This window comes from Podarcis erhardii (assembly GCF_964252035.2).
Source record: "Podarcis erhardii genome assembly, chromosome: 7".
Lineage (NCBI taxonomy): Eukaryota > Metazoa > Chordata > Lepidosauria > Squamata > Lacertidae > Podarcis > Podarcis erhardii.
In genome coordinates this window covers 30,849,885-30,876,726 of record NC_138511.1, presented here as the reverse complement: position 1 = coordinate 30,876,726, position 26,842 = coordinate 30,849,885, and the positions used below count along the sequence as shown (strand labels likewise).

Sequence of the window (26,842 nt, the reverse complement as noted above, 5' to 3'; positions counted from 1 at the left end):
GTACACACATATACATGTCATGCATTGGATTGATGAGAGATAACTACTCAGAGATAATAGTGTTCTTCTGAAGGAAAAAGTTTATGCTTGTAAAAACTATTTGAAAATACACATGGAAAGTTATCTTTTAAAAAATGTGTATTTTGCTTAAAATTTATAATTATATTGCTATTATATTACTATAGGTAAAGGTAAAGGGACTCCTGACCATTAGGTCCAGTCGTGACCGACTCTGGGGTTGCGGCGCTCATCTCGCTTTATTGGCCGAGGGAGCCGGTGTACAGCTTCCGGGTCATGTGGCCAGCATGACTAAGCTGCTTCTGGCGAACCAGAGCTGCGCACGGAAACACCGTTTACCTTCTTGCCGGAGCGGTACCTATTTATCTACTTGCACTTTGACGTGCTTTCGAACTGCTAGTTTGGCAGGAGCAGGGACCGAGCAACGGGAGCTTACCCCGTCGCGGGCATTCGAACTGCCGAGCTTCTGATCAGCAAATCCTAGGCTCTGTGGTTTAACCCACAGCGCCACCCACGTCCACCTAGTAGTTAAAACTGTTATACATCAAACAAGCTGCCTTGTCAAGAAAAACAAGCAAAAAGTGAAGCAGAATAAAATAATGCATAAAATGCTCTAATAAAAATAATGCATAAAATGATGTATGAAAGAGGAAAGGACCAACATAGCAAAAAAACCTTATAAAGTACGGAGAACAGATTAAAATGAACACAAAATACATAATAAAAATAAGAACAAAAACAAACCAATAATCTCCTCTTCCACAACAAGTTTATCATAAGTATTTTTTTTTACTATAATTCAAGCCTATCATAAGTAATTTTTTTTACAAAAGAATAACACAATAGTTTCAGAGACAACACACTTGCCATTCTTTGGTGGTCACAGTACTATTTTTACTTAGTTGCTGGTGTAACTGTTCATTTTCCTTCACTACCTCTTCAACTCGTTCTTTAAAGATCTTCATGTCCTCCTGAAAGAGGAGCAGTAAAGAACATACAAAATATTCACGACCTGTTTTACCTTCATGTTATTTCATGTTTTCCCTCTCAATAATATTTGCACGTGCTAATTATCTATTATTTGTTCATGCAAGTTATCAAACAGCTGATCAAAATACTCATGATAGGGATTTGTAGAGATACAAATTCACACCAGTTGCTCTGACTTAAGAAACATCTACATTTTACAGTCACAAATGTGTGTTTCCCAGTCAGTGTGCCTGCCAGTAACCTACAAACAATCCCAACTTTCAGATGGGCATAAACTTGACTGGCACATTGACATTTTTAAATGTACATTTGAGAAACCTCAGGTGTACACCTAAAATATAACACACCTAAAACGTAACAAGTGAAGAGGCCTTTAGCAGAGGTTAAGGAACAGGCCCCATATATCAAAGGCTCAACTTACTAAGGTCTATTGCTCCCAAACAGCAAGTGATGTGTAAACCTGTGGAAGCTCATACGATATAATGCTCCACCAGAGAAAACAAACTTCCTTCCACATAAATAGCAGATTGTCTAGGAGAAGGGTTCTCGCCTAGTCTTTTTTGTGACATTATAGCTTTGTACTGCTTCAGCAGAAAGCATTCCATCATGGGATGTGAGCTCCCATCTGCAGGCTGAAGCGATTCAGTCCAGGCACATGTTTACGTCCCCATCTTCTGCTTGTGGGCACAAGGTCTGCTATGTGGGCAACCCATGGAGTCCAAGGAGATAGAGGACAGGGAGTCTTACTAGAAGGGAGATTCCATTATGTACCCTGAGGGTGTACATTCCAAAGTATCGCTGAGTACTCTTTACAGTTAAATGACATGCACAGCATTATAGAAGCATATTTCTCTTGATGTTCTATACAGCTTAAACAATCTGTAAAGAAATTAATTTGCCAGCTTGCCTCATGCGCAAGAATCAGGTCTTCCTTTTCCTTCATTCTGTCTTCATATGCCAATAGAAGGGGAGATAAATATTTCATATCCAGCTAAAGAGAAAGAAAAGTCATTTCAATTCACTGAAATGCATCTCAAAACTATATAATTCAAAAATATCCATGTAATGACTCTTTGATCAGCTACTGCCTGGGTAAATCCAGTGGGTAAATCAAGATAGACAGAAGAAAAGGTTAACAATCTCTCTCTCCCCCCTGCCCCCAATACTACATTAACTAAAGGCTAAATAATAAGCAGATAATAACAGGAGGAAGTATAGAGGGGGTGGAAAATAATTTTGCGTCAGCTGGAAAAGGCTAGCTGCAAATAAACAGAGGTGAAACGGTCACCCGTTGCCAGTTACACAAAGTACTGAAGCATCCATCTGTTGGCTTGTTAAAGACATTGCTAAGAAATTCATTTAGAATCCTATTTTAAAACAAGCCACCACAAAGCAAAGCAAGTTATGGCCACAAACTTTTAAAATTCAATTATCAGTAGTATTTACTTAAATATCCCTGCAGAACATAATTCCTGTCTGAAATAGTGAATCTTTTAAGTTCAATAATTCTGTCACATTTTTGCACACAGATTGTATCTCCCTGCCTCCTTTTTAATGTACTTTTTTCAACCATTTGCACACAGTGGTTAAACTATTTCCCCATAATGGATTGCATACATTCTCATTATTTTTCCACAGTATTCCTCTAAACCAGGCATGTCCAACTGGTTGATCGCGTGCTCCTGATCGATTCCCGCCCCCCCCCCAATAAAGAAGCTCAACAACTTTGGGTCTCTCTCCCCCCAAAAAGGTCAACAACTTTGATCAATCCAATAGGTAGATCACTGCCAGTTTTTTTATAGTGGGAGTAGATCGCAGTCTCTTGGGATTTGGACATGCCTGCCCTAACAACCGCCAAGTTACAGCTTATACTGATATCTATAGAGTGCACACTAAAAGCCACAGCAGACGCAGAAATATTCTGCCACCAAGGCACAAAACCCCGGTTCTTCATGATTTTTACACAGGATGACACCAAAACTACCATCCAGTCATTAAATACACCTGAGGACTTGGAGGTCGCCTATGATTTGCTGGTGCTTTGAGGGAAAATGAGAGTGGCAGATGGCTGCAGTCTTGGGTTGCACTTTGCAGTGCTCAGAAGGACAAGTAACAGAGAGCTTTATGAGTGACAGCCTGTGGTTGCTGAGAGACAACATGTTGGCTTAGGGCCATGTTACACATGGAAACCCTCCTACACATATGATCACATCTGCATAGAAAAAAATCAGGCACCCTCTACTCCAGCCCATGTAAACAGTTTCATAGGAAAACACATTTCTTTTTACCATATCTCTGGAATGCCCTCTCCAAAGAAATTTGTATGCCCCCCTTTTGCTTGGCCTTCAGGAAAATTCTTCTTAAATCTGATCTGCATCTGAATTATTTTCTTGTTTTGAACAATTCAATAATTGAATAATTCTTATATTGAAGAACCACATTTCTGTTAACTGCTTTTACTGTTAATTTAAATCTTGAATTTTAGCATTTTATTTTATTGGGAGGGTATGCACCCTGAAAAGCTGGCTAGAAATCCATTTAACATTGGTTATACCTGCAACAGTGTGTGTCAAAGCCACAAAACTGTAACAGCTAAATAATAGTAATAATAATAATAATAATAATAATAATAATAATAATAATAATAATGGCATGGAGAGAAGTTGGGGGAAAGCTTTCAGCTGCTAAATGTATGTGTGTAGGGCTGCTACTAAGGCACAGGGCCAGAACTAGTTAAAAAGTATGGAGGGGGGCAATCCGAACACAGCTTCTTCTTTGCAATAAAAACCAAATATCTTTCAGCTCCCTTTCGACTCTACCTAATCCAGGGATGGTGGGGAAGCCAGCCTGCTCCAAAGCTTCACCACAGCCTGGATCCTTGGAGCAAAGCATAAACAGAAGTGGGAGGGCCTCCTGGCCTCATAGCGAGAAGCACACAAGGCTCTTTTGCAAAGCCTGCCTAATGGAGGGGGTGGGAGGAGCAACTCCTAGGAGGACACTCCCCTCCAATGTGGGTAAAAGGAGAGGGGAGATCAGATCATTTAATTTTATATTGTTTCCAGGGAAGGCTGTCAGCTGTTATAGCCTATGATAGCGGATCACTCCGAGGCCCCTGTGCAGATACTTTCACAGGATTACAACATGATCCTGGCACATAGCAACTGAGCTAGGATTCTTGCAAGCAGAAGCAAGATGAAAATAATTAAGCAACCAGGCCAACTACTTCAATCCAGCTCCCCGCACCCCAGTCTCAACTGGAAAAAGAAATGAAGACTGTCTTATTCCAGCAGGCCTTTGGGAAAAGACTCGGGTTGCTGTTTTTTTAAGGAAAAGGTTTTTAATAGTGCTGTGCTGTTTTTATCATCTCTATTTCAAAAGAATCAAAACAATATAAAAAAAACCTTAATAGCATTAAATTCCTTTATATTTTTAATTTTATTTTAATTTACATTTTAAAAATATTTTTTAGCTTTTTGTATTTTATCTGTGTTTTTTAATATGTGTAAATATAAATAAATATAATATTGATGGTGATGATCTGGACTCTTCCAAGGGCCTCCTTTGGAAAAGGGGCAGGAGATGACAAAAATGTAATAAATAAGTAAGTAACATCACCTTCAAACAGCCATCAAAAATTCCTCTAATAAACACTGATGACCTGATGCTTAATGCTGACTATTCGAATAGAATAAGGTGCCATCCTAATCCCACTTACCTGGAAGTAAGTCCTGATGAATTCAACAGGCTTACTTCTAAGTAGACATGACTAGACTTATTCTAACTCACTGAGTACCATCAGTTTTTATTCAAAGGAACATAAAAGTGAAATAAGGTGTCTGGGAACTGCAGTCATATTACAACTATAGATTGTTCTCATGTCACCAAGGAAAGAAGAAATAAAATTGTTCTACACACGTTAGAAGTATCTAGCACTAAACTACTGAAAGTAAGAAATAGTGGTTTGCTACATACCAGCCATGGGGGTATTGGTTTTTTCATTGGCAGGCTTCCAATTTTGAGACTCTAAAATAAGAAAAACGTAAGTTACACATTAATATTCGGATCTGTAACATTTTGCATCACAGGTTTTTTTTAAAAGAAAAATATTTATTTTTATTCATCCTGAAAACTGGATGCAAAAATTGAACATGGTGCTTCCAAAACAGTTTGACATTTACTTGTTAAAAAACCCACCAATAGTTGCAACAAGCCACTTTGTCAGGTGGCATTGACATGGCAAATTATGGTTAATCAAATATGGAAGTGAAAAGTTCTGAACTTCACCTCACGTTGTGCTCAGAAGCAGGAAGTGCACAAGTGCAAGTCCCACCTAGGCTAATTCTCCTCATGCTATACAGTGGTACCTCGGGTTACATACGCTTCAGCTTACATACGCTTCAAGTTACACACTCCGCTAACCCAGAAATAGTGCTTCAGGTTAAGAACTATGCTTCAGGATAAGAATCGTGCTCCGGCTGCACGGCAGCAGCAGGAAGCCCCATTAGCTAAAGTGGTGCTTCAGGTTAAGAATGAACCTCCAGAACGAGTTAAGTACTTAACCCAAGGTACCACTGTACTATGGTTTAGCACAACTGGGACACTCGCTGGTAAAGATGCTTATATTGTAACTGTAACAAATGAGGAAAAGCTCACAGTCACCAATGTTGGAACAGTGCTATTCTTTTCTTCCTAAGAAGCTTAATAGAAAACATTACCTCATTTGGTGAAATTGGTCTGTATTTAGCCTGGTAGCGACTCAATTCTGCATTTAGACGATGAACAGTCATTTTCAGACTGTCATTTTCATCCACTAGTTCCTGGGCCTGTTGTCTTAATAAAATCAATTCTGCAAGTTCCTCTGCATAACAGAAAATTGTAAAACATTAAAGTGCATTGCAATTATAGAAAATCCTGCTGATTATCCAAACATCCAGTGCTTTTTTTCAGAGGGTACTCAAGGGTACACAGTACCGACACCTTTTTTTGTTGTTGTTTGGCACTTACTGTAACAACTTCCTGGTGAGTACCGGCACCTATTTTTCTAGAAAAAAAAGCACTGCAAACATCTCCTAAGTGAAATAGGAATTCTGGATGCTATAGTTTCTAAAGGTGTTATAATTGCACAAGATTCTGTAATTATAAAGCATACTTTGACTGCAGACGTTCCCCAGATCAATTGTGGATTTGATGTGGAAGCCAAGACCTCTATTCAAGACCTTGGAGACCCTCTGCCAGTGAGAGTGGACAATGTTTGGTGAGATGGCCAAGGAGCCTTTGTTGGTATAATGCAGTTTGCTACGTTTGATGCAGACTCCTACAAGCCTAATAAATTTAATAGAAACATGCACACACACCTTTAAAAGACTATGTTTTGATTGTTTTTTAAAAACAACCTTTCAGCTTTAAATGTGTCAAAAAAAATAAAATAAAAGGGGGGTGAAAAGGGAGCAAGTTTCTAGGGAAAATGACTTTGTTAATCCCACCCACCACTGAACCCAATGGATTTTGACAATACACAATTCTGTCTTTAGGTGCAATCTCCTGAACCTAAGTTGTGGGCTTGTTGTTCTAAACCTCAGCAGCAAATGGAACACAGTACAAAGCCATCCATTATAAATACCACTTGATGGCTATGTTTCTATTTTTACAAGGATGTTTCCTTCATATCTTGCTTTAGCATAGAATAGGATCAATGCCAACCCAAATAAACTTCATTGATCTTTCATCATATGCTTCCAAGGGTGCTGTCCTGCAAAGACTTGCTTCACAGGTCAGATCTGTGTTCATCTGAATATCAAGAACACTTTCAGCGAAATCTACAGGGAAGGGATCCAGCTGAGGGCTCTTGCTGCGGGATGAAAAGAAAGTCCACCCCACCCACCCACAGCAGGCACATGAGATGTTCAGCATGCACTGTGAAGCCAGAAAGAACAGAGGAGCTGCCTGGTGGTTAAATTCCACAAGGCAAGAACAAGGCCCTTCCAGCCTATGCTCGAAATCTTGCATGTATATATAATATACATGTGTACAGCTGAATATACATGTGCAGGACTAGACACTTTAGGACAAATTTTATAACTTTCCCGTTAATCAGGTTATGGATCCCTAGGTAAAAAAAAAAGCCTGCTAGCTTAAACTTTTGTAACTTGTGCATTCAAGTAGTCAGTACTGAACTAGACATTTTTACATGACTGAGGATTAAATGCTTTCTCCAATACAGTTGTACCTTGGTCCTTGAACGCCTTGGTAGTTGTACGTTTTGGCTCCTGAACATCAAAAACCCAGAAGTAAGTGTTCCTGTTTTCGAACGTTCTTTGGAAGCCGAACGTCTGGTGCAGCTTCCGCAGCTTTTGATTGAGTGCAAGAAGCTCCTGCAGCCAATCGGAAGCCACGCCTTGGTTTTCAAGCAGTTCCAGGAGTCGAACGGACTCCTGGAATGGATTAAGTTCGACAACCAAGGTACCACTGTACTTTGATACTGTGATATCATATACTTCATTTTAAACTTCAATAATTACTTAAATAATATACTATCTGAAAATCAAGTAAATTGTATGTTGTCAGCCTTCAAAAGTTATTTCAATTTTGTGTTGGGATACATTAAATAACAACAAATGCAGAGGGAATAGTTCAAGACTATTCCAGGAGATGAAAAATGAGAAGTACAACATTATTCTCCTAAACACATACAAACAACAAAGTCACTCCTACCTTCGCTGCGTGAATTTGGTGAGGTTTCTTTAAATCTTCTATTTTCTTTTTCTAGTTTCTTAATTTCTAACTGGAGCTTCTTCATTTGCTGCTTTGTTGCCTCAAGTTCGGAAAGCAGGGCCTGATTTGCATTGTTCAAATGCCAATTTTCTTCTTTCAGTTTCTGGAATTTTTCTCTAGGGAGGGCCATTGGTCCCTGCATTCTGCAGACTTAAATGGAAAAGAATACTCATTAGTCACACACAAAAACCTAAGCCACTCAACCACAGGCTGCAGTCCTAAACTCATTTATACAGAAGGAGGCACCATGGAAATAAGAGCCATTCATTTCAAAGTGAATGATGATTTACAAATCTCCCCAGATCATTATTATCCTAAACATTTCAGCTTCCATTTTGCTTACAACTGCAGGAGAAAAAAATCCCAAATAGGTAGCTGTGTTTACTCTGAACAGTGTAATTTAAAAATAAAACACTCCAATAAACTATACAACTTGAACATAAAACCAGACACAAGTGAAAACAACATCAGAACTAACTAGTAGAGACCAAGGTCTAAGAAGCACTCAAGCATGTTTTTGAAACTGGAAAGCCTACAACAAAGGTGACAGCTGAGGGCATTCTACAACTGAAGCATCATCTGCCTTACCCTCATCAGTGGAGATACCAAAAAAAAAAGCAAGTCTGAAGGTGATTTTGAGTTTGGGACAGGTACATGTTTCAAAAGTACAGCACAAACTTAAGAAAATACATTAATATTTTTGAAACCTTTAGTCCAGTGAACTGAAGGCTAACAAATCATTAATTGTTGTAGAATTGTTTTCCCAGGGAAAAGCCATGTTTATTAAATTAACTTTTTAAAAAAACTTAAGTCAGCCACAATCCTGCACCTCCTCTGATATTTTAAGGTCACAAAGAGGTTGGCCCTTCTGCAGAACTACTACTTCCCCCCATCCCACCAAAGCATACCCTGTACAGTGGTACCTCGGGTTAAGTACTTAATTCGTTCTGGAGGTCCGTTCTTAACCTGAAACTGTTCTTAGCCTGAAGCACCACTTCAGCTAATGGGGCCTCCTGCTGCCGCCGTGCCGCCGGAGCATGATTTCTGTTCTCACCCTGAAGCAAAGTTCTTAACCTGAAACACTATTTCTGGGTTAGCGGAGTCTGTAACCTGAAGCGTATGTAACCTGAGGTACCACTGTAATTTGATGGGATATTACACAGTGGGTTAGCATGAAGAATCAGAGGTTTTTGTCAGCAGGAAAAGCCCAAAGTGGAGATTTGCTTTCTATAAAATCAAGCTCTTCAGTTATCAGAAAACATGCCATGAAAGAAAAATTAATTCTTTTCTAAATTTAGAACTATCATGATTCCTGCTGGAAAATAAGACATGAGAATTTCACATGAAGCAAGGTGTTATCCTTTGCTATGGAAATATATAGTAGAAGTTTGAACATAATATTAATGGTTTAGTGTTAAAAGGATAAGCCACAAATTGCCTTTGGCACACAATCTCCCCCACTTTCATGGCACAGCCACGAGGAGCTTGGAAGCTTCCTCTTCAGATTAACCAGTTTTAGCATTATGTCCTAACCCAGACAAACAATGGTTAATCTTAACCAGTTAGTGAAAACAAGCGAGCTTCATAAACTATGGTTTGTCTGGGATCAAGTGATAGCATCAAAAGCTCCAAACTCCTCCTCGCAGCTTATAGAGAATCCAACACAACCCATTTATACCAACCTAAAACAACAATAACCCAGAGTTAAATACCTGGAGTCAGTGGAGGCTTTTCATTCACTGTATTTTCAGTTATGCTTTTTTCTACCTAGCAGGGAAACAAAATAATTTGATCTCATTTCCTGTTAGAACCCTTCTGTTCTTTTTTAAATAAAAACCACAATGACTGCAGAAAGAATAGAAAATATACTAAACATTTAAAAACCAATTTCCTGCAGTTACAATTTCAATTTTATTAAACAGCAGCGGAAGAAAATTACAAGTAACAGACAGCATTTGGAAAGAAGAAAGATAACCTTGGCTTGTAAATTGTTATGCAAGAGTTGTTCTTTAAAACTTCTTTAAACTTATCATTCTTTGTCGCTTTCTGGATATTTCCTGCCAAAGTGAATTGCATCCATATTGTCAGGGTAGGACTGCAAATGCCCAGATTCAAATGATTCAAATTCAGTGACCAACCCCCAGGCTGACCTAAACTGCAGTGTGGTTGTGAGGGAGGTAGAGCCAGGTATGCTGCCCCAAGCTTCCTGGAAGAAGGTAGGAGGAAAAGAAATAGACAAGGCAGAAAGATCCTTAAATGCACTTAAGCATCTTGATATGAATCCTACCTGAAAACTCACTCCAGAGGGTTCAATTTCTGTAATACAAGACAGAAGGTAATAAATATGAAGAAGTTCAAAACAGAAAAGGAGAACTACAGTTGATCAGATTTTTTAAAATTCTCATCACTGAATCACAAGATTCTACCATTTCCCTCTTTTCTAAATTGTTTTTTATTAAAGATTTTCTGGGGTTACAGAAGTACAACCATCCTTTTTCATCATATTACTGTTTGGCTGAGAGATGCGAGACCTTTTGTATGCCTCATCCATCATTCTACTTGTTAAGTTAGAAACCAACCAAGGGCTCCACTTCTCTTTTCAAGAGGGCTGGAGAAGAGGCAATTCATGGTGTAATATGATTATGCCCCTTGGATACAGAGGTATTAAAGTAAGAGTTGAAAGCAGCCAAAATATGGAATGAGAGGGAATCTATTGCAGGGGGAGGAAAATGGAGTGTAGAGGAAGAGAGGGAATTGACTTTATGGCTTACAGTAAGGATCCTGGAGGCGAGATGGTATTAGGGTTCAGGAGATGACCCCTGGGATTTTAAAAGTCCCTTCATATACTATATGCAGGGATGTTTCAGAGGAAGTGGAAAGGAAACAGCACTGGGTTTCCCTGTTTTTGTCCTGTGGTGGGTGTGTTGCCATTACAGAGCTACAAAATGTGCAGGTTTGGGGTTAGTAGCCCATTAGAGTTATAAAGCACAGTAAGAGAAACCTGGGAGCAAGGCAGAGGGAGAATATTTAAGAAGGTGTCCTTTATCCCTTTCTGGCTCCTGAAACTCTCTTCACTCCATCCAACCAGAGTCCTGAACAGTACAAGGCTCCTCTTCTGAGTTGGATGGTACCCTGAACAGGCCCACTCCTCATACATGTGGGGAAATGCTACAGCATTTTGATGCAAATCGCACTTGTTCAGTAATGCTTTTGGAACATGAACTACCATGATAATATTTTTTTGAAGTGACGTTTCCCATCATTTCATCTCAAAGCAGAAAAGTGACATTACCTTCCACCTGAACATTTGGACGAATGAGGCAAGTAGGTTCACAGAGAAAAGAATCATCTTCACCATCAACACTAGAAGATACTGGGGGATTTTCCTAAGTAAAAATATTGCAATACAATTTATAAATCCACAGTCCATCTTATGCACAACCTGCATCTTTGCTACATGAACATATTCTACTCACTGAAATTACTATCAACCCTCACCAGCTACTTTTCTTTTTCACTCACATGGGGACAGTCTAGCGTTGCCTGAAACTACCACCATCTGGAAGGACCAGGATGCTTTCCCTAGTGAAGTGGGGACCCCTGACCCATTGGCTCGAAGCAGCCTGCAGCCAGATTTTATCCAGTCCTCTGGGAGCGGCTGAGAGGTAATAAGGCTTTGATGTTGCAAAGTCTACAGTTGAATATCCTTTCTCTACAAGAACATTGCCAATAAGAAGACCGAAGAGGGAAATGCCTCATTAGAAGGGGAGATTCATGTTACTTGCAAGTACAGTATGCAAAAAGTTGTGTATGCATTTTACAACTGTACACAATAAATTTTCAAGGTTACCACTGCTTTCCGAAGTTTGAGGCTTCAAGCAGCTGGGAGGGAGGGCTTGCAGTTTAGGTCTGCAAAGAAGTTATTCGTATTTTTTCAGCTAGTGTTATGGGGTTATTTTTGCTTTTGGCACAGTCAGAGCATATAAAAGTCATGGAAGGGCTCTTTTTAATAAGTAATGCCACCAGCAAAGTTGCACACGGGCTGCATTGCCTAGCATGGCTTCTGTCTCTGGCTCATGTTAGGACAAAACAGACACCAAGACCACATTAAGTATGTCATGTGGTTAAAGCAATCCGAGTTGTTTATTTTTACTAACTGATGTAATCTATGTAAACTTGCAGATACGGTAATCATTTTGAAGAAATGGTACTTTGTCTAAATCTATCTACCTAAAAACAATCTTTCTCACAGCATGTTTTCTAATAAATGGGAAGCTGTACCTAGTATCAATGAAACCTAATCTCAACTCTGGCTAATCTCCACTAATCTGTCTTCTGCCCTTGGTGCAGAACCCCCGACTATCAAAACACATGTGCCTCACTAATGAAGGAGAACCTGTTTGTCACCTGAAATGCAATCCAGGGAGATGCAGGGCAACTGCTGTTGAAATCATGTTCCACAGCGGGCCTCATTTGACAAGTCCCACTGCCTTCCCCATGAAAAAGGAGGAAAGCCTCTCCTAAGATGCCACCTGCAGTTCTTAACAAGTACTTGTCATAAAAATATGTGTCAGTATGCTGCTCATTTTAACTAGGTGACCCTTTTTAGTTAATCTGATTAATCCACTGACCCAGGCCAAAGGAAGCACTTATCCATTTCATATAAATAAAGCATGGGAAATTGTAGCAGGAAACAGTATGACACCCAGCCTTGCTGAGCCGAATTATATCACTTCAGAATGCAGGGTGGGGGACACTACTTCATATCAAAATCTCTATGTGCATAGGGAGCCACCCTGCCAGAGATAAGGCTATCCTAGAACCTTCTGCTCTGCCCTGTTAGCTTTCTGCATTCAGGGAAGCATCTAGTTGCCATCTGCACTTTGAAGTGGGAGAGAGTCAGAAGGGTTGAGTCACAATCTTTTTCTGAACATGTCACTCATCCTTTAGTGTGCACTCCTGAACTTTATCTCAAAGTCTTCTTATTTATTGCTGTGGGACTAATGTGCAGTGAAAGATTTCAAAACTGTTGCCCTTTCTGCATTTCTCTGCCTCACCTAAGGACATTTTCTGCCTCCTTACACAAACACTGTTTTCTTGAAAGTTCCCCCTCCCCACCCTTTTTTCTTTCCACACCAATGCTTTTCCATCCATTAAATTTTTAATTTCATTTGGTACAACACTCTAACCTGCTGGAACGATAGACTGTTAAGCGGTTTGCTCGCTCAGATGCAAGCAATACAAATTGACACCACAAAGGGGGGGGGGGAATCAATGGGAATCTGAGGCAGAGACTTTTATTGATATTGTTTTATGAACCATAGCGCCTGTCTCCTTACTGTGGCATCACAGCTTTCATTATTTTGTAGAAATGGTCTTGCCAGACTAGTTTCAAAAATAGCTTTTACAACCAAGTAAAACAATGAGTGCTGAGCAGATATTTCAGCCGGTCTGGCTGCAAAAGTGAACAGCTTCCTGGAGTTTGAATACCAAGTATGATGCACAGTCTGCTCATAAATTCTGCTGCTAAAAACTCAATTACACTTATCCTCCCAAGATCATTTGGGAACTGTTTGATGAGGGAATAGCTCCAGGCATCCATACAAAGGGCTGCGTCAGCCACAATACCATTTTTAATTACCAACAAGTTGGTACCAACAATTGGAAACTGTCTAGCTTTAAGTGAAAGATAAACAGCTGGGATCAGGAAACGCATACAGTGCGAAGGAAAATGGCATCACTGTCAATTATACATGTAACAATAAAGGAACTGATAACAACATAACATTTGCAAATGTGATTAAAAGAATTTATTATTTTTACAACTGTATTCAGAGAGCTGGCAGAAGCAGACACTCCAATGCTTACCTGCTTAATTTTGTGTGGAATAGCATAGCCAGCCTCGCTGCTAATGTTTATTTTTTTATCAATAACCTGATAGTTTGGATCTGGTTCCTTTTCTGTGTCTGAAGGGTATGTATCCATGTCCTCATCCTCACAACAACTGCCTGATACTTCCAAAGACTGCCCAATGCTCCTGTCATCACCATTGCTCTTCCAGTTGTGACTGCAGGCAGAAAATGCATTAAGGGATATGAGTCACATACCCTCTCAAGTCTCCAAACCCTTGGGGTCCCTTCCTACTCTACAATTCTATGATTTCATGAGCCTTGGGTATGTGTGATTTCCATACCCTTCTTCGCATGTCCTGAAGATCAAAAGCATCTGATTTGGATTTTAAATTACCCACAACTCCATAAGATGTCCCAACTGTAAATAAACTCATTTGTTTAAACTATGGTTTCAGGTCCTAGCTTGTTCTCAAACCATACCTTAAACAAATCACAAATGGAAAACAGATGCTTTCTATTTTCTTCCTCGGAAAGCAAGAGAGATAGAGGAGAGGGTGAGAATCCAACACTCACACAGGCACATTCATGTTTCTTATTATGTCTGAAGTGGACTATAAAATCTTGGACTCTTTAACCAGAGGAAATAAAAGTTCTATTACAACTTTTCCAACAGTTCTCATCAATACATGCATTATATCCTACCGCATTCGCAGCTCAGTGACTGTGGCATATGGCTCAATATAATTTTCTTGATCTTGCAAGTAACTGGCATCACTCTCAGAAAGAGATCGTTGACGTGGCTGAGGGATGGCAATGGTCTGTCCAGTTAGGGTTGTCACAAGAATAGCTGCGGCCAGAGCGGATCTGGAAAATAAAAATAAATACATATTTAAGCGTTTACAATGGCTTAGAACATTTTATCTCATTTCTGACAGGAATAACCTAAATGTTATTGCGTATAAGCAACAAAAGCTGCAAAATAAAGATGGTGGAGTAGGCAAACTGCCACCTTTCCTTTCCATTTTTGGTAACATACCTTGAATCATTAGGAGCTTAAAATGTAAAGCCCTATTTTGCAATCAGATGTGGACCGAATTAAGTCTTCAAGGTAATATCACGTGCCTCCCTCTTATCAACTATGGGAAGAAAGGAGCCTTGCACATACTAGCTAGTTTTTTCAGCAAACTATGCTCGTGCATCTGTGGGGCACTAAATCACAGGATCAGGCCATCTCCTCACCCTTCTTTCTTTCTTTCCTTACCTTGAAGAACAAAATGTGAACAAAATGAACCTCTGAAGCCTTTTCTGGACTATACCACTTCACCCAGCAGGCAGGATGCTGTGTATCTGAATACTGGCTCACAATTTTCTTTGTGAAGGAAAGTATTGCTTTTTTATGTTGAAGAACATTCAAGCATGAAACTTGTGTCTGAAGGATTACAGTCCAAGAAAAGCTCCACCACCATTTGATTCTCCTACATGCCTACTCAGAAATAAGTCTTACTGAACTCAACAGGACTTACTTTCAGCCCTGATTGTATAAATTTGCTAGAAGATGCTGCTGTTTGTGAGCGTGATTTTGAAAAGGTAAAAAAGGGAGGAAGAAAGGTGAGATTAAAAAATAATCAGAAAGCAAAATGAAGAAACAGTGATTCTTTTAAAAGTCAAAACAAAAGGTTAATAATGTTTTTAAAGGATTGTATTTTACATTAGTACATTTTTCTGGGTTAAAATAATTTAAAAACAAAAGCATTTCATTACTCTTATTTGTCAGATAAAAATAATAATCTTTGTAAGTGATCTCTTGAAAACACTGATGTTAAATTTAATTTTATATAGGGCTGCAACGTGATTAAGAAATTTTAACTTAGTCCCACAATTTATCAATTAAATTTGCATGTAAAACAATATTTCTAAAGCAAGAAGCAAACTTTCTATGTTTTTAGCAAATGCACACATGTATTTCTCATGTGTGAGAGAGAATATATATCTCCATTGATGGCCTGATTGATCAGCAGCACTTTTAGTCGATTATTTTTAATCACTTAATCCAACTGTAATCTGCACAGTCCCCTCACACATTCTTTGAATGTGTGAGGGATGTTGTTTGACCCCTTCTAACGTAATAGAAACAAAGCTGCAGTCTTTATTATAGTATTAGGGAATCATCTTCAACCATTTCCACTGTGATCAATACAAGCACACCAGTGTAATGTGTACATCAACTAGTTCTTGCAAAGGAAGGAGAGTTTAAAAAAAAGCCATATATTTGTGCTGCTAATTGGACTGTTCTGATCGTTGCTTTTTTGTCACTCATCAGATTTTTTTTAGCCATCCTCATTACCAATTTAAAATTAATTTATAATTAACATGTTCAAATGGTTAATGACTTCAAAGCTGCAACCCTACATATTATTGGAATGTATTAGGTTTATGTTACAGCTGCAAGCAAGAGAGAGGCATGCATTTTAAATATATATCTATATATATTCTATGCAATGAATGGTAATCAAGAGATGAAAAACATTAAGACCTACCTGGGCCTTTCTGGAGAAGGGTTTGGACTACGAGGGGGAGGGGTGCGGGGGACGGCAGCTTTAGGTGCTATGGTAGCTGCAGGGATCAGGCCATGAGCTATATGTTTCTAGACAATTTAAAATAAAGTTAGTTGGCAATGACTGACCAAACACAATGGAGAAACACAAAACTAAGTATGCACAATGACTCGAAACAACACAAAAGGGGAGAGCAATTACATGCAAATTAATGTATGTATTGGATCCAGGGCCATAGCACTAAAGAACAGGAGTACTCAATATTGCAGCATGGCAACTGAATAATGAAAGTACAAAATACATGTATTTGGAACAAATGTTGCAGTCCTGCCTGTATTTACTTGGAAGAAAGTTCCTTTGAAAGCAGTGGTACTTAACTGCTAAGTAAATATGCAAAGAATTGCACTATTAGGTCTCATTAATTTCATACTTTTAAGTATGTGCATAGAATCCAAAGTGGACTCCGTGCACCTACTTTTACTTCATTTTAAAAGAGAATACTACTATACTATATTACAAACTGGTTTGAAACTCCTCTTGGGAAACTGCTGTAAAAAGAAAACAAGCCTGAAATCTTCTGGGGTGAGCAAAACTGGCTCGAGAGTTCCTTAGATCCTTAGAGACAGAGACAGAGACTTGACATGTTTCATATGAAATATTTAACCACTTGAAAGCCATGCTGCTGAGTACAGCTGCTGGCTTTAACTGTGGGTTTTTCAGGATAGCAACCAAAGCTTTCATTTATTGAAAGGAGGCAGCCACTTCTAACTAGCAGGGTAGTGAGCTATAGGCATTTCTATTTTTAAAGGCCATTTACAGAAGCATATTCTGTTCCCTGCCCCCGTTCCCATAAAACTGCAATATTGTACAGCCTTACACATCCATCAAATACTTCTGAGTAAGTATGTACAAGAATAGGGCTCACTTGCATGTTAAGATAAACCATAGTTATTGCTACTGTATTATATTTATTACCCACCCTTCACCAGAAGCAATATAAAATACAGTATTAAAAGCAACTTAAGATAAATTGCAGTCACTAATAGGTTGTGTCTTAGAATGCTATATCTCAAAAGTCAAACATCTGTGTAAAGTGTTGTGTCTTTAGTATACCATGAAAGTTGTGCCATGAAGGTGCCAGACATACCTCTGTGGGGAGGAAAACTGAACAGCTTATGGGCTGCCACAGATAATGCACTCTCCTCAGTTACACACAACCTTGAACCTCTGAGTGTGATGGAACTACCAAGAGAACCTCTGAGGGTGATGGAACTACCAAGATGAGCCCCTCTTAATACCTGAGAGGGTCTGCACCTTAGTGGTCTTTTAGATATTTGGGGCCTATGTTGTTTAGGGCTTTTAAACACTAGCATGAGAACCTTAAACTGGGCTGGAAACAATCTAGCAACCAGTGCAGCTGTTTTAAAACAGGAGTTGTATATACGAGTTCTAAACAGGACCCCATCCAGTAATTTGGCCACTCCATTTTGGAACAGTTTAAGTTTGAGTTGTTTTCAAGGGTAGCCCCATGTAGAGCACATTGTATTAAGGCAGTCTCGAAGATATCAGAACATGGACTACAATGGTGACACAACAGGACAATTCCGATGGTCCTCCTAATAGTATACTGTGAACATACTGGTCTTGCCCATTTTGCTTCCCCCAGCTAACATACAACAAAAGTAAACCCACAGTTCCTGGCAACTGCTGCAATACTGGTCAAATACTCAAAAAGTTGCAATTAATGCCACCAAACAGTTACTTTGTAGTTTGTAACCTGTATTGCTAGTTTCTTATGTTGGATTGCTTATTGTTATAGATCTGGGGGGAATCCCCCTGGCCTAAACCCTAGGAATGAATAATATTAAGATTTTGTAACAATATTTTTAGATTTTTTAAAAAAATAAAAACATTGAATTTTTTTCACTGTTCATAGGAAGCATATTTATATTTATACACATGCATCTTCAGGCATGGTAAAGTTAACAACAAGGTTCAGTTGTATATTGCTCTTGGATAAAGAAAATTAAACAGGATGATTGTCCTGGAAATGCTGCAGCAACAGTAATAGCTTGATACGGATGTCCACCCAGTGTGGGAAAGGAGCCATTCAACTTGCAGTATTGCTTTGCATACAGGAAGTCCCCCGGGGCCTCTCCAGTTAAAGCAGAACCTGAGGCAGCAAAGACTGGGAAATAACTTTGCCTGAGTCCCTGAAGCACCACCACCAGTCATAGTAGGCAAAGCCGGACGAGGTGGCTTCAATATGCATGACTCTACGTATAGAAACTTCATGCCTTAAAAAATTACACTATTCGCATGAGAACTTCCCTTTCTAGAGCAAAATGTCTTGTTTCTAGACTTATTCTTAGCAGTGGCGTAGCGTGGGTTGTCAGCACCCGGGGCAAGGCAAGTAATTTGCGCCCCCTAACCCATGGATTTGCGCCCCCTAACCCGTGGATTTGCGTCCCCTAACCCTAACCCCCAGATGTTGCGCCCGGTGCGGCCGGCCCCCCCTGCACCCCCCACGCTACGCCACTGATTCTTAGGTTACTGGCGTGTCCTGAAGACACAGAACAGGGACACTGCTAAGTATGCAAGGCTTTCCTCATCTCTCCCCCTTCGGACAAGTTTTCCAGTGGGACGCCGAGAGTGGCAGTGGAAGAGCTTCTCGGTCGCCATGGCAACCGGCGCCCCTGACAGGACACGGGGGGGGAGGGCTGGGGGGGGGCTCCCCTTCCCCGAACCACCACCAGACCCCGGCCCGGATACTCACGAACTGGCCCCTCCGGCCGCTCCTGAAGCGAAGCGCCATGTATGCGGAAGAGGGTTGAGCAGCGAACGCAGAAAAGGACGGCGATGGAGAGTCTCCGCCGCCGCCGCCGCCGCCGCCGCCTGGGAGCGGGGAGAAAGAAGCGATTCCGCCCGGGCAGCAGGGACGCTTTCCCTCTCGCAACCACGCCGGAACAAGCCGCGCGGCGATTGGCCACGGCCTCCCGCTTCCACCAATCGCCGCTCTCTTTACTGCTTCCGCCTTCCCCTTAGCAACCGGGCAGCCGTTGAAGGAGAAGCCCCTCCCACTCCTTCTCTCGTCGCTCTCTCGCTCACGCTCATCTTTTCGTTTTTTGTTTTGACGGGGGGGGGGAGGGCGGAGCTTTGAGTTGCGATTGGCTGGTTGGCCCTGTGTCCGTCATGCGCAGAGCGCGCGCGCTGCTCAAAGTTGAGGCGCGTCTGTCTCTCTTTCTCTCATCTCTCTCTCTCTGGAAGCGGAGCTGGCGAGGATTGGGTGGGTTTTGTCGGGAAGGGGAGGCGGGTTCTTTAACCTCCACCCACCCTCTTTTATTGCAGGATACAGTGGTACCTCAGGTTACATACGCTTCAGGTTACAGACTCCGCTAACCCAGAAATAGTGCTTCAGGTTAAGAACTTTGCTTCAGGAAGAGAACAGAAATCGCACGGCGGCAGCAGGAGGCCCCATTAGCTAAAGTGGTGCTTCAGATTAAGAACAGTTTCAGGTTAAGAACGAACCTCCGGAACGAATTAAGTACTTAACCCGAGGTACCACTGTACTGGCCTTTGCAGAAAGCAACCTCTAAGGAGCACTAGGTGCCAGTGAGGGGGAAGGAAGGGCAAATTGGACTAGGAAAGGAGGCAGAAGCGGGACAAGCACACGCAGGGAGAGGGCAGCAGCAGAGGCTCCCCTGCTTCCTGGCTTCGCATAGGCATCTGGTTGGCCCTTGCAACCGAAAGGAAGCCAGGCTACATGGCCTGGTGCTACAGTTTCCTGCCTTCTTCCTAAAGTGTGGCTGTTGCTGGGTGGGCGCCTGTATTTTCAGCCCTGCGTGTGGCGTGATCTCTCTCCTGCCTTAAAGCAAGGGTCTCCCAACCAGGGCTGGATTTAGGTTTGATGAGGCCCTATGCTACTGGAGGTAATGTCGCTGTTTTTTTGTGTTGAATATATAGGTAAAGGGACCCCTGACCATTAGGTCCAATTGTGGGCAACTCTGGGGTTGCGGCGCTCATCTCACTTTATTGACTGAGGAAGCCGCCGTACAGCTTCCGGGTCATGTGGCCAGCATGACTATGCTGCTTCTGGTGAACCAGAGCAGCACACAGAAACACCGTTTACCTTCCTGCCAGAGCGGTACCTATTTATCTCCTTGCACTTTGACATGCTTTTGAACTGCTAGGTTGGCAGGAGCCGGGACCAAGCAACGGGAGCTCACCCCGTCACGGGGATTCGAACCGCTGACCTGATCGGCAAGACCCAGGCTCTGTGGTTTAACCCACAGCACCACCCGCGTCCCTGTTGAATAAATGCTATAGGATAATTTATGGACCTAATAGGAATCTAAAGCCCGTTGCACATAACAAAAAGCTAGCAGGCGGGGCCCGTTATTTACATCATAGGAGCCTACTCAACACAAAACACTGTTGCTGTATTAGGTTTTATTTTATTTGTTTTTTATCTTATATTTTGGAAATGTACATCCAGGTTTTTTTCCCTTTAAATTTTTTTTGGTCCCTCATTGATTAGCTTATATGTAAATTTGGCACTGCTCCCAACCTTTACTGTACAACCTGGGTGCACATTTTGAAAGATGGCAGCATGGTACAGAGGGGGTGGGAGAGGAGAATAGTCACAGGACAGCTGCCGTGAGGTATGCGGCCTAACAACACAGCCACCATGTAGGGGGGAGGCATGGCATCATACAAAATTGGAGAAAGCGCGATCATAGTGAAGCTTTACATATAGCTGTACTGTATTTCCATATTTTAAAACTGCTCGACCTGACAAATTTCTGGCTAGAAAATAAGAAAGTTTGTTGAAGGGAGGTGAAAAGCAGGAGCTTTTGAGAAATAACACGCATACCAATTGCAGCTCAGACTTCTCTCATAAGCAGGCAGGAACAGTTAGGTTTCCTATTCTCACAAAAATCAGTTAGAAAGGTACCTGCACATTTTGCTTTGTAACTTTCTGTGGGGAGGGGGGCTAGATTTTTAAAAAAGAAAACAACATCTGGAACCACTGCTTGGTGGTGTCAATAAATGCCATTGTAGGCACTCGGGTTGGTGACCCCTGGTTTACACATCCTTATTTTTTGTGTCCAAAATTGTGCTATTCAGGGCTTTACAAATGGAGTATATACCAGAAAGAAATAAAAACCTCTGACAGGTGATTTGTTTATTAACCCAATAGCCCAGTGCAGATATGCAATGCTTCTGCATCTCGTGAATAATACCTTGTTGCCTTATTTTTCCTTTGTGTTTTATGACAGGTGTTTACAAAACGAAGGAGGTCAATGATGGCAAATGAAGGCACTCCTGTCCGACTAGGTGCCGTTAGTGTCCCTTATGGGCATGTGATTGGCCATGAAAAATGGAAAGGCTCTCTGGTTGCTCAGGGGATACAAGGTAAATGTGTCAATAGTAAACAGAACATTTGTGAAAATGTAATTAAAATACAAGATCTGGATAGGGAGTTAGAATATAATATTTTAAGCCAGATTTTTAAAGTCAGTTTTGATCTTTTGTAAAGTGCACTTGCCATGAGAGGCTGTAGCCATAAATGTAAGTGGGAGTAAGTTTTATTGAAATGAATGGAACTTTTTATAAATAAATATTAATATTGGATAGGTAGACAAGGTTTCACCCGAATTCATATTTGATGCTCTGTTATAGTTATCCTGTTACTAAAATCTTCTTGTGTCTCTTATTTCAAGGGAAAGTTAAACTAATTCTAGAAGATGGCCTGGGAGTCGTAGACTTCCATCTTTCAAACAGATCGTGTGTCCTTTATATTTCTGAAGCAGACCTGGTTGCAGGAAATGGCTTCAAAAGAAGACTTGTTCGCTTTAGAAACGTAAGTGCTGCCTGAAATAGCTGGTGTTCGCCTGACTCCCCATTTATAGAACTTCCATCAGCAAGAATGTCAGGGCAATTTTAACACAGTTCAAGGATAGAGACCTGTCTTCTACTCAGCGCACACTGATGCTACTATATCTGATGCTAAATATAGCTAGAAAACAACCCTTTCATGTAGTTTTATCTTTATCTGTCTTGTTTCAGAACACTTGCAGTTCTTCCTGCCCCCTGGATTTGCTATCTTCATTTTCTGTTTTAGTTTTATTCTCACCTTTTTAAAACTGGATGATTCACATATTATTAGTAGGTGAAGCTTTTCATATTATTTCCATACCAGGAAATGCTTTATCTGTTTGATTTCTTCATAACCCGAGATAACTGGTTAGCCACTGTAAGAAACAAGAGACTGAGTGTGACACAGTGGTCATTGACGGTGTTGGGTGTATCAGGCTGCTGTTAAAGGTGCAGGAGCAGAACTAGAACTAGAACAGAAGTGGCAGCCATCGTCTTTTAAATAAGTTCAACCTTTAGGTTGATAAATAAAAGCTTGTCAGCAGCCAGGTCCTCCTCATCCCTACTGAGCAAAGATGAACATGAACAGAAGCAGAGGTTTGATTAGAAACTGAACATTCAGATCAAAGCACATTTCCATGTCACTTTTGCTACCACTAATAGCTTTGTTCCATCTAATTCTTCTTTACTGTCTAAGGCTTGCAATCTCCAAGGAATTGTTATAGTTGAAAAAACCCAGATAAGCGGTCAGTATTTTCCAGCAGTGCAAAAATTTGTTGTCCTGGAACTTGGAATGACGTTACTTCCAGTGGCAAGCCAAGAAGAAGCAGCACAGCTTATTATCCAGCTGGTAAGTCCCTTCAAGAGCTGTTTATACTGCCAAATGAGTGGAATTGTGCACATGTCAGGCATATTACATTGGACATGGGTAGCAAATGGGGAATGAAATGAAGAGGGAACAGATAATTAAACAATTGGACTGTGAGAACTTAGAAAAGGATGCTGTGATTACTAAGTCCAACATGGGTTCCTTGAAAACAAGTCATGCCAGATGAATCTCATTTCTTCTTTTGATAGAGCTTGGTGAATTGGGGGAAAGCTGTGGACATAGTGTATCTTAATTTCAATCAGACTTTTGACAAAGTCCTTAGAGAGAAGCTGGTAATGAATTTCAATAGGGACAAATGTAAGATTCTGCACTTAGACAAGAAGAACCAGCTGTACAAACATAAGACAGGGGAACCATGACTTGCCAGTAGTGCATGTGAAAAGGATCTTGAAGTCTTAGTAGACCACAGGCTTAACATGAGTCAACAATGTGATGCAGCAGCAAAAAGGCTGCATCAAGAGAAGTATAGTAGAAGTAATAGTACCACTCTATTCTGCCTTGGTCAGGCCACACCTGGAGTACTGTGTCCAGTTCTGGGCACCACAACTGGAGAAGGATATTGACAAGCTGGAATGTGTGCAGAGGAAGGCAACCAAAATGATAAAGGGTCTGAAAACCAAGTCTTATGAGGAACAGTTGAGGGAGTTGGATATGTTTAGCCTGGTAAAGATCTACAAATACTTAAAGGGCTTTCACATGGAGGATGGAGCAAGCTTGTTTTCTCCAGCTCTAGAGGCTAGGACCCAAACCAATGAATTTAAGTTATAATAAAGGAGGTTCTGATTAAACACCAGGAATAACTTTCCAACATTAAGAGCTATTCAACAGTGGAACGGACTCACACGAGAGGTTGTGGAAGAGGTTTTTATGCAGAGGTTCAATGGTAATTTGTTATGTATGATCTACCGTATTTTTCGCCCTATAGGACACACTTTTTCCCCTCCAAAAATGAAGGGGAAATCTGTGTGCGTCCTATGGAGCGAATGCAGGCTTTCGCTGAAGCTTGGAGAGCGAGAGGGGTCGGTGCGCACCAACCCCTCTCGCTCTCCAAGCTTCAGGAAGCTATCAGCAAGGGGGACAGCGGGGAGGTGCAGCGCCGCCATCCCGCTGTTCCTCGACCTGGTTTGGATTCCCCGACCTGGTTTTGGGGAGGAAATAAAGGGGGGAATTTCCTTTATTTCCCCCTCAAAAAACTACGTGCGTCCTATGGGACGAAAAATACGGTAGTTGAGATTCCTGCATTGCAAGGAGTTCGAATAGACCCTTGGAGTCCCTTCCAATTCTATGATTTTATGCCACCTTTAATATTGTGTATCTGTTTCTATTGAGGCTCTGTGGTGTGTTTACAATACTGGTGATTTTTTAATTTTATTCATTTTCTTAGTCAGCAGAGGAGCAGAGCATACAGAAAAAGGGTTAACTCCTTTTCTGGAGGCAGGATCAACACTGCTCCTAGAGAGAGGGGGGAAACATATAACTGAATGAAATGATTAACACTAAAAGCCACTAGAGGACGCTCAGCCTCTCCTTGTTGTCTGTTCCAGGTGCAGGAGCAAACTAAAGATCAAGCCAGCAACCCCTTTTTGGCTAAGAAATGTCCCCAGCTCTTAGAGGCTTCTGTATTCCAAACGGTTCAGCAGATTCCGGGAGTTGGGAAAACAAAAGCTTTGCTTCTCCTGGAACGGTTTCAAAACCTCCACCAGCTTTGCAACGCATCCGTCCAGGAGCTTGAGCAAGTAGTTGGACACGCTCTAGCCCAACAAATCCATGCGTTTTTTGCACAGGCAAAGTAACCTCACCTGGTTGGGAAGGTGGAAGTGAACCATGTACGCCACCTCAAGCTCTTTGCTCAAAGGACAAAGGTGGGTTATAAACATAGTAAAAACCTCCATGTAGCCTGCATGCTTGTCCTGAACAGCGTAACAAGCACATTTTGGATTTGGGTAGTGGCCTTGCTTGTTACCGCCATGGCAAACGATTGTCGACTTTTATCTGAAGTTACCTGATGTAAGCCTTATATCTGTGACACATAAGTAGCACAGCCAGGATCCTAAGAACTGCAGCTGGACCCATGTGCCTAAGAAGGCTTTATATCATTTTTCAAACATCAGTTTCCATTTCCCATAACAAGCTTCCCCTGAAATTGTGGGGGATTCGTAAAAGCAGTTTGCAGGTCAAAAGAGCAAATGAGATTACAAAAATCCCACTGAGTGCCCACCTGGAGCAGCTATTTGGATCTTAGCTACTTTTCCTTGGACAAGTCGAAGCACCCATTTAATATAAAACTCTTCTAGTATACGATGAAATACCCTGAACGTTAGGGTTAGGATTAGACGGAGAAGCACGCTGCTCACAAATGCTTAAGTAGTGAGTTCTCAATTATTATTGGCTGCCATTCACACACCCTTTTTGCAAGAAGCTTTGGTTTTGTTTATTTTGGAATGACGGGGGGGGGGGGGAACTACTGGGGGTCCAAGCCTCTGGAGGGTGAAGTGGTGCCTGGCCTGACTTTTGCAAACATGAAGCCAGGAGTTGAGCTGCCATTTTCTCCAATAGGGACAAGCAACTTAAGAAGAACCATTGCTGTGGTTGCCTCAAATGACTCATCAGATCAAGGCTCCTGCTGTCACAATTGCCTGGGGAAATATATTCTTGCAAGTGGTGCTATGAAACCAACCCTTCCTGCCCCCGAGTTGATCGCAAGTCTGCGAAGCCTTATTTATTGCTGTTGCATCAGCTTTCATCCGCACCTGACCTGATTGGCTGCCAGGTTGCTTTTGCGTAAATCATCTTGTTTCAGGTGACATGCTTGGAAACTGGCTGTCTTGGCGCAACCTGAAGATCACTTTTCTGCCAGGCACCTGGGATGCTGCCAACCTGAAACACGTAGGAGTGTCAGAGTTAAAAAGGGTGCCTGACTCAGACTTCCTCACCTGCCGGTGGCGTTCTGTATGCCTTTCGGTAGAGTCATGCTTTCGTGAAACTCAAAGGTTATAACCAGGCCCTTCTGGGCAAGGCTCCCAGCCTGCTGTTCGGTTCTCTTCAGAGAAGTGGACGCCTGGGAGGACAAATGGAAAGTGATGCATCTCTCTTGACTATTTTACTGCCTGCAGTCCCGTTTTAAAGACATCCCCTGTGGATGTTCCTGCATTTTGGCTATGGATGAATCCACTAATTTGGTTCCTGTCCCTTGCACAGTATTTGCCATTACAAGCACTCAATTCTAGACAAGCAAAAAAAAAAAAGTTGTTTTGCTAATTAATTGTGTTTTCCAATTAGTGGTCCTTTGTTGGTGGAAGGCATCTGGTAGCTAAATGGGGGAAGGGTGCAGTTTTCAGTTATTCTTCCTGTGTGGCCTCCAGTTCTGTTCCAGAAGGTCCCCCAACCCTCTGGAGCAGATACTTTGGGGTTGGGGGCTTCCATGTCTTCATCACAGGGACACAAATTGGACAAACTCTTAGTCTATAGGCTGCCGACACATTCTAACTCTCTCCTCTGACAAGTTAACTGATTCAGTATTGCTTTTCATCACTTTTGAGGGTCTTTTGGTTAATTTGAAAATCTCACTAAAATTGCTTACTTTTTTGCTGTTTTACTAACACCTTTAGTTTCACCTCAATACATGTGACTATACTTGTTCATGGTCTCCCTTCCCCTCTGAATGCCCCCCAAGTTGAGATTTGGACGAAGACCAATACACCTCAATACATGTGACTATTCTTGTTCATGGTCTCCCCTCCTATTACACTCTCCCTTCCCCTCTGAATGCCCCCCAAGTTGAGATTTGGACGAAGACCAATACACCTCAATACATGTGACTATTCTTGTTCATGGTCTCCCCTCCTATTACACTCTCCCTTCCCCTCTGAATGCCCCCCAAGTTGAGATTT

At 41.4% G+C, this 26,842-nt stretch overlaps 2 protein-coding genes across 4 annotated transcripts in view; one reads left to right on the top strand and one right to left on the bottom strand.

Moving 5' to 3' along the window:
- The window catches only part of CEP89 (centrosomal protein 89), a 53,896-nt gene extending 34,749 nt beyond the window's left edge, over nt 1–19,147 (bottom strand). Inside the window, exons 1-12 of the mRNA XM_081871532.1 lie at nt 18,963–19,147; nt 16,169–16,275; nt 14,334–14,495; nt 13,648–13,846; nt 11,072–11,165; nt 10,067–10,095; nt 9,492–9,546; nt 7,720–7,929; nt 5,724–5,866; nt 4,981–5,031; nt 1,916–1,999; nt 882–989 (exon numbers count right to left, since the gene is read on the bottom strand). Of these exons, the coding sequence (XP_081727658.1) occupies nt 882–989; nt 1,916–1,999; nt 4,981–5,031; nt 5,724–5,866; nt 7,720–7,929; nt 9,492–9,546; nt 10,067–10,095; nt 11,072–11,165; nt 13,648–13,846; nt 14,334–14,495; nt 16,169–16,275; nt 18,963–19,001 (1,281 nt within the window). The 5' untranslated portion in view covers nt 19,002–19,147. The remainder of the gene's footprint in view (nt 1–881; nt 990–1,915; nt 2,000–4,980; nt 5,032–5,723; nt 5,867–7,719; nt 7,930–9,491; nt 9,547–10,066; nt 10,096–11,071; nt 11,166–13,647; nt 13,847–14,333; nt 14,496–16,168; nt 16,276–18,962) is intronic.
- A 167-nt stretch (nt 19,148–19,314) lies between these two features.
- Nucleotides 19,315–26,614, top strand: FAAP24 (FA core complex associated protein 24). Of its 3 annotated transcripts, XR_014158763.1 has the most exons (6): nt 19,486–20,115; nt 21,466–21,601; nt 21,910–22,049; nt 22,761–22,913; nt 24,497–24,814; nt 25,509–26,614. XR_014158763.1 is itself a non-coding variant. In XM_081871375.1 (5 exons), exons 2-5 carry the CDS (start codon nt 21,490–21,492, stop codon nt 24,743–24,745), a joined length of 654 nt encoding a protein of 217 aa, XP_081727501.1. In that variant the 5' UTR covers nt 19,315–19,472; nt 21,466–21,489; the 3' UTR covers nt 24,746–25,237. The 3 variants fall into 3 exon arrangements, 2 of the variants coding, with proteins under 2 accessions (XP_081727501.1, XP_081727500.1); XM_081871375.1 differs by lacking the exons at nt 19,486–20,115; nt 25,509–26,614 and adding an exon at nt 19,315–19,472 and having other exon boundaries at nt 24,497–25,237; XM_081871374.1 differs by lacking the exon at nt 25,509–26,614 and having other exon boundaries at nt 24,497–25,242.
- Nucleotides 26,615–26,842: the final 228 nt, after the last annotated feature.

Coding starts and splice junctions, on each gene's coding strand:
- FAAP24 (XM_081871374.1), top strand. Junction 22,050..22,760: donor GACTTGTTCGCTTTAGAAAC/GTAAGTGCTGCC, acceptor TTACTGTCTAAG/GCTTGCAATCTCCAAGGAAT. Junction 22,914..24,496: donor CACAGCTTATTATCCAGCTG/GTAAGTCCCTTC, acceptor TGTCTGTTCCAG/GTGCAGGAGCAAACTAAAGA.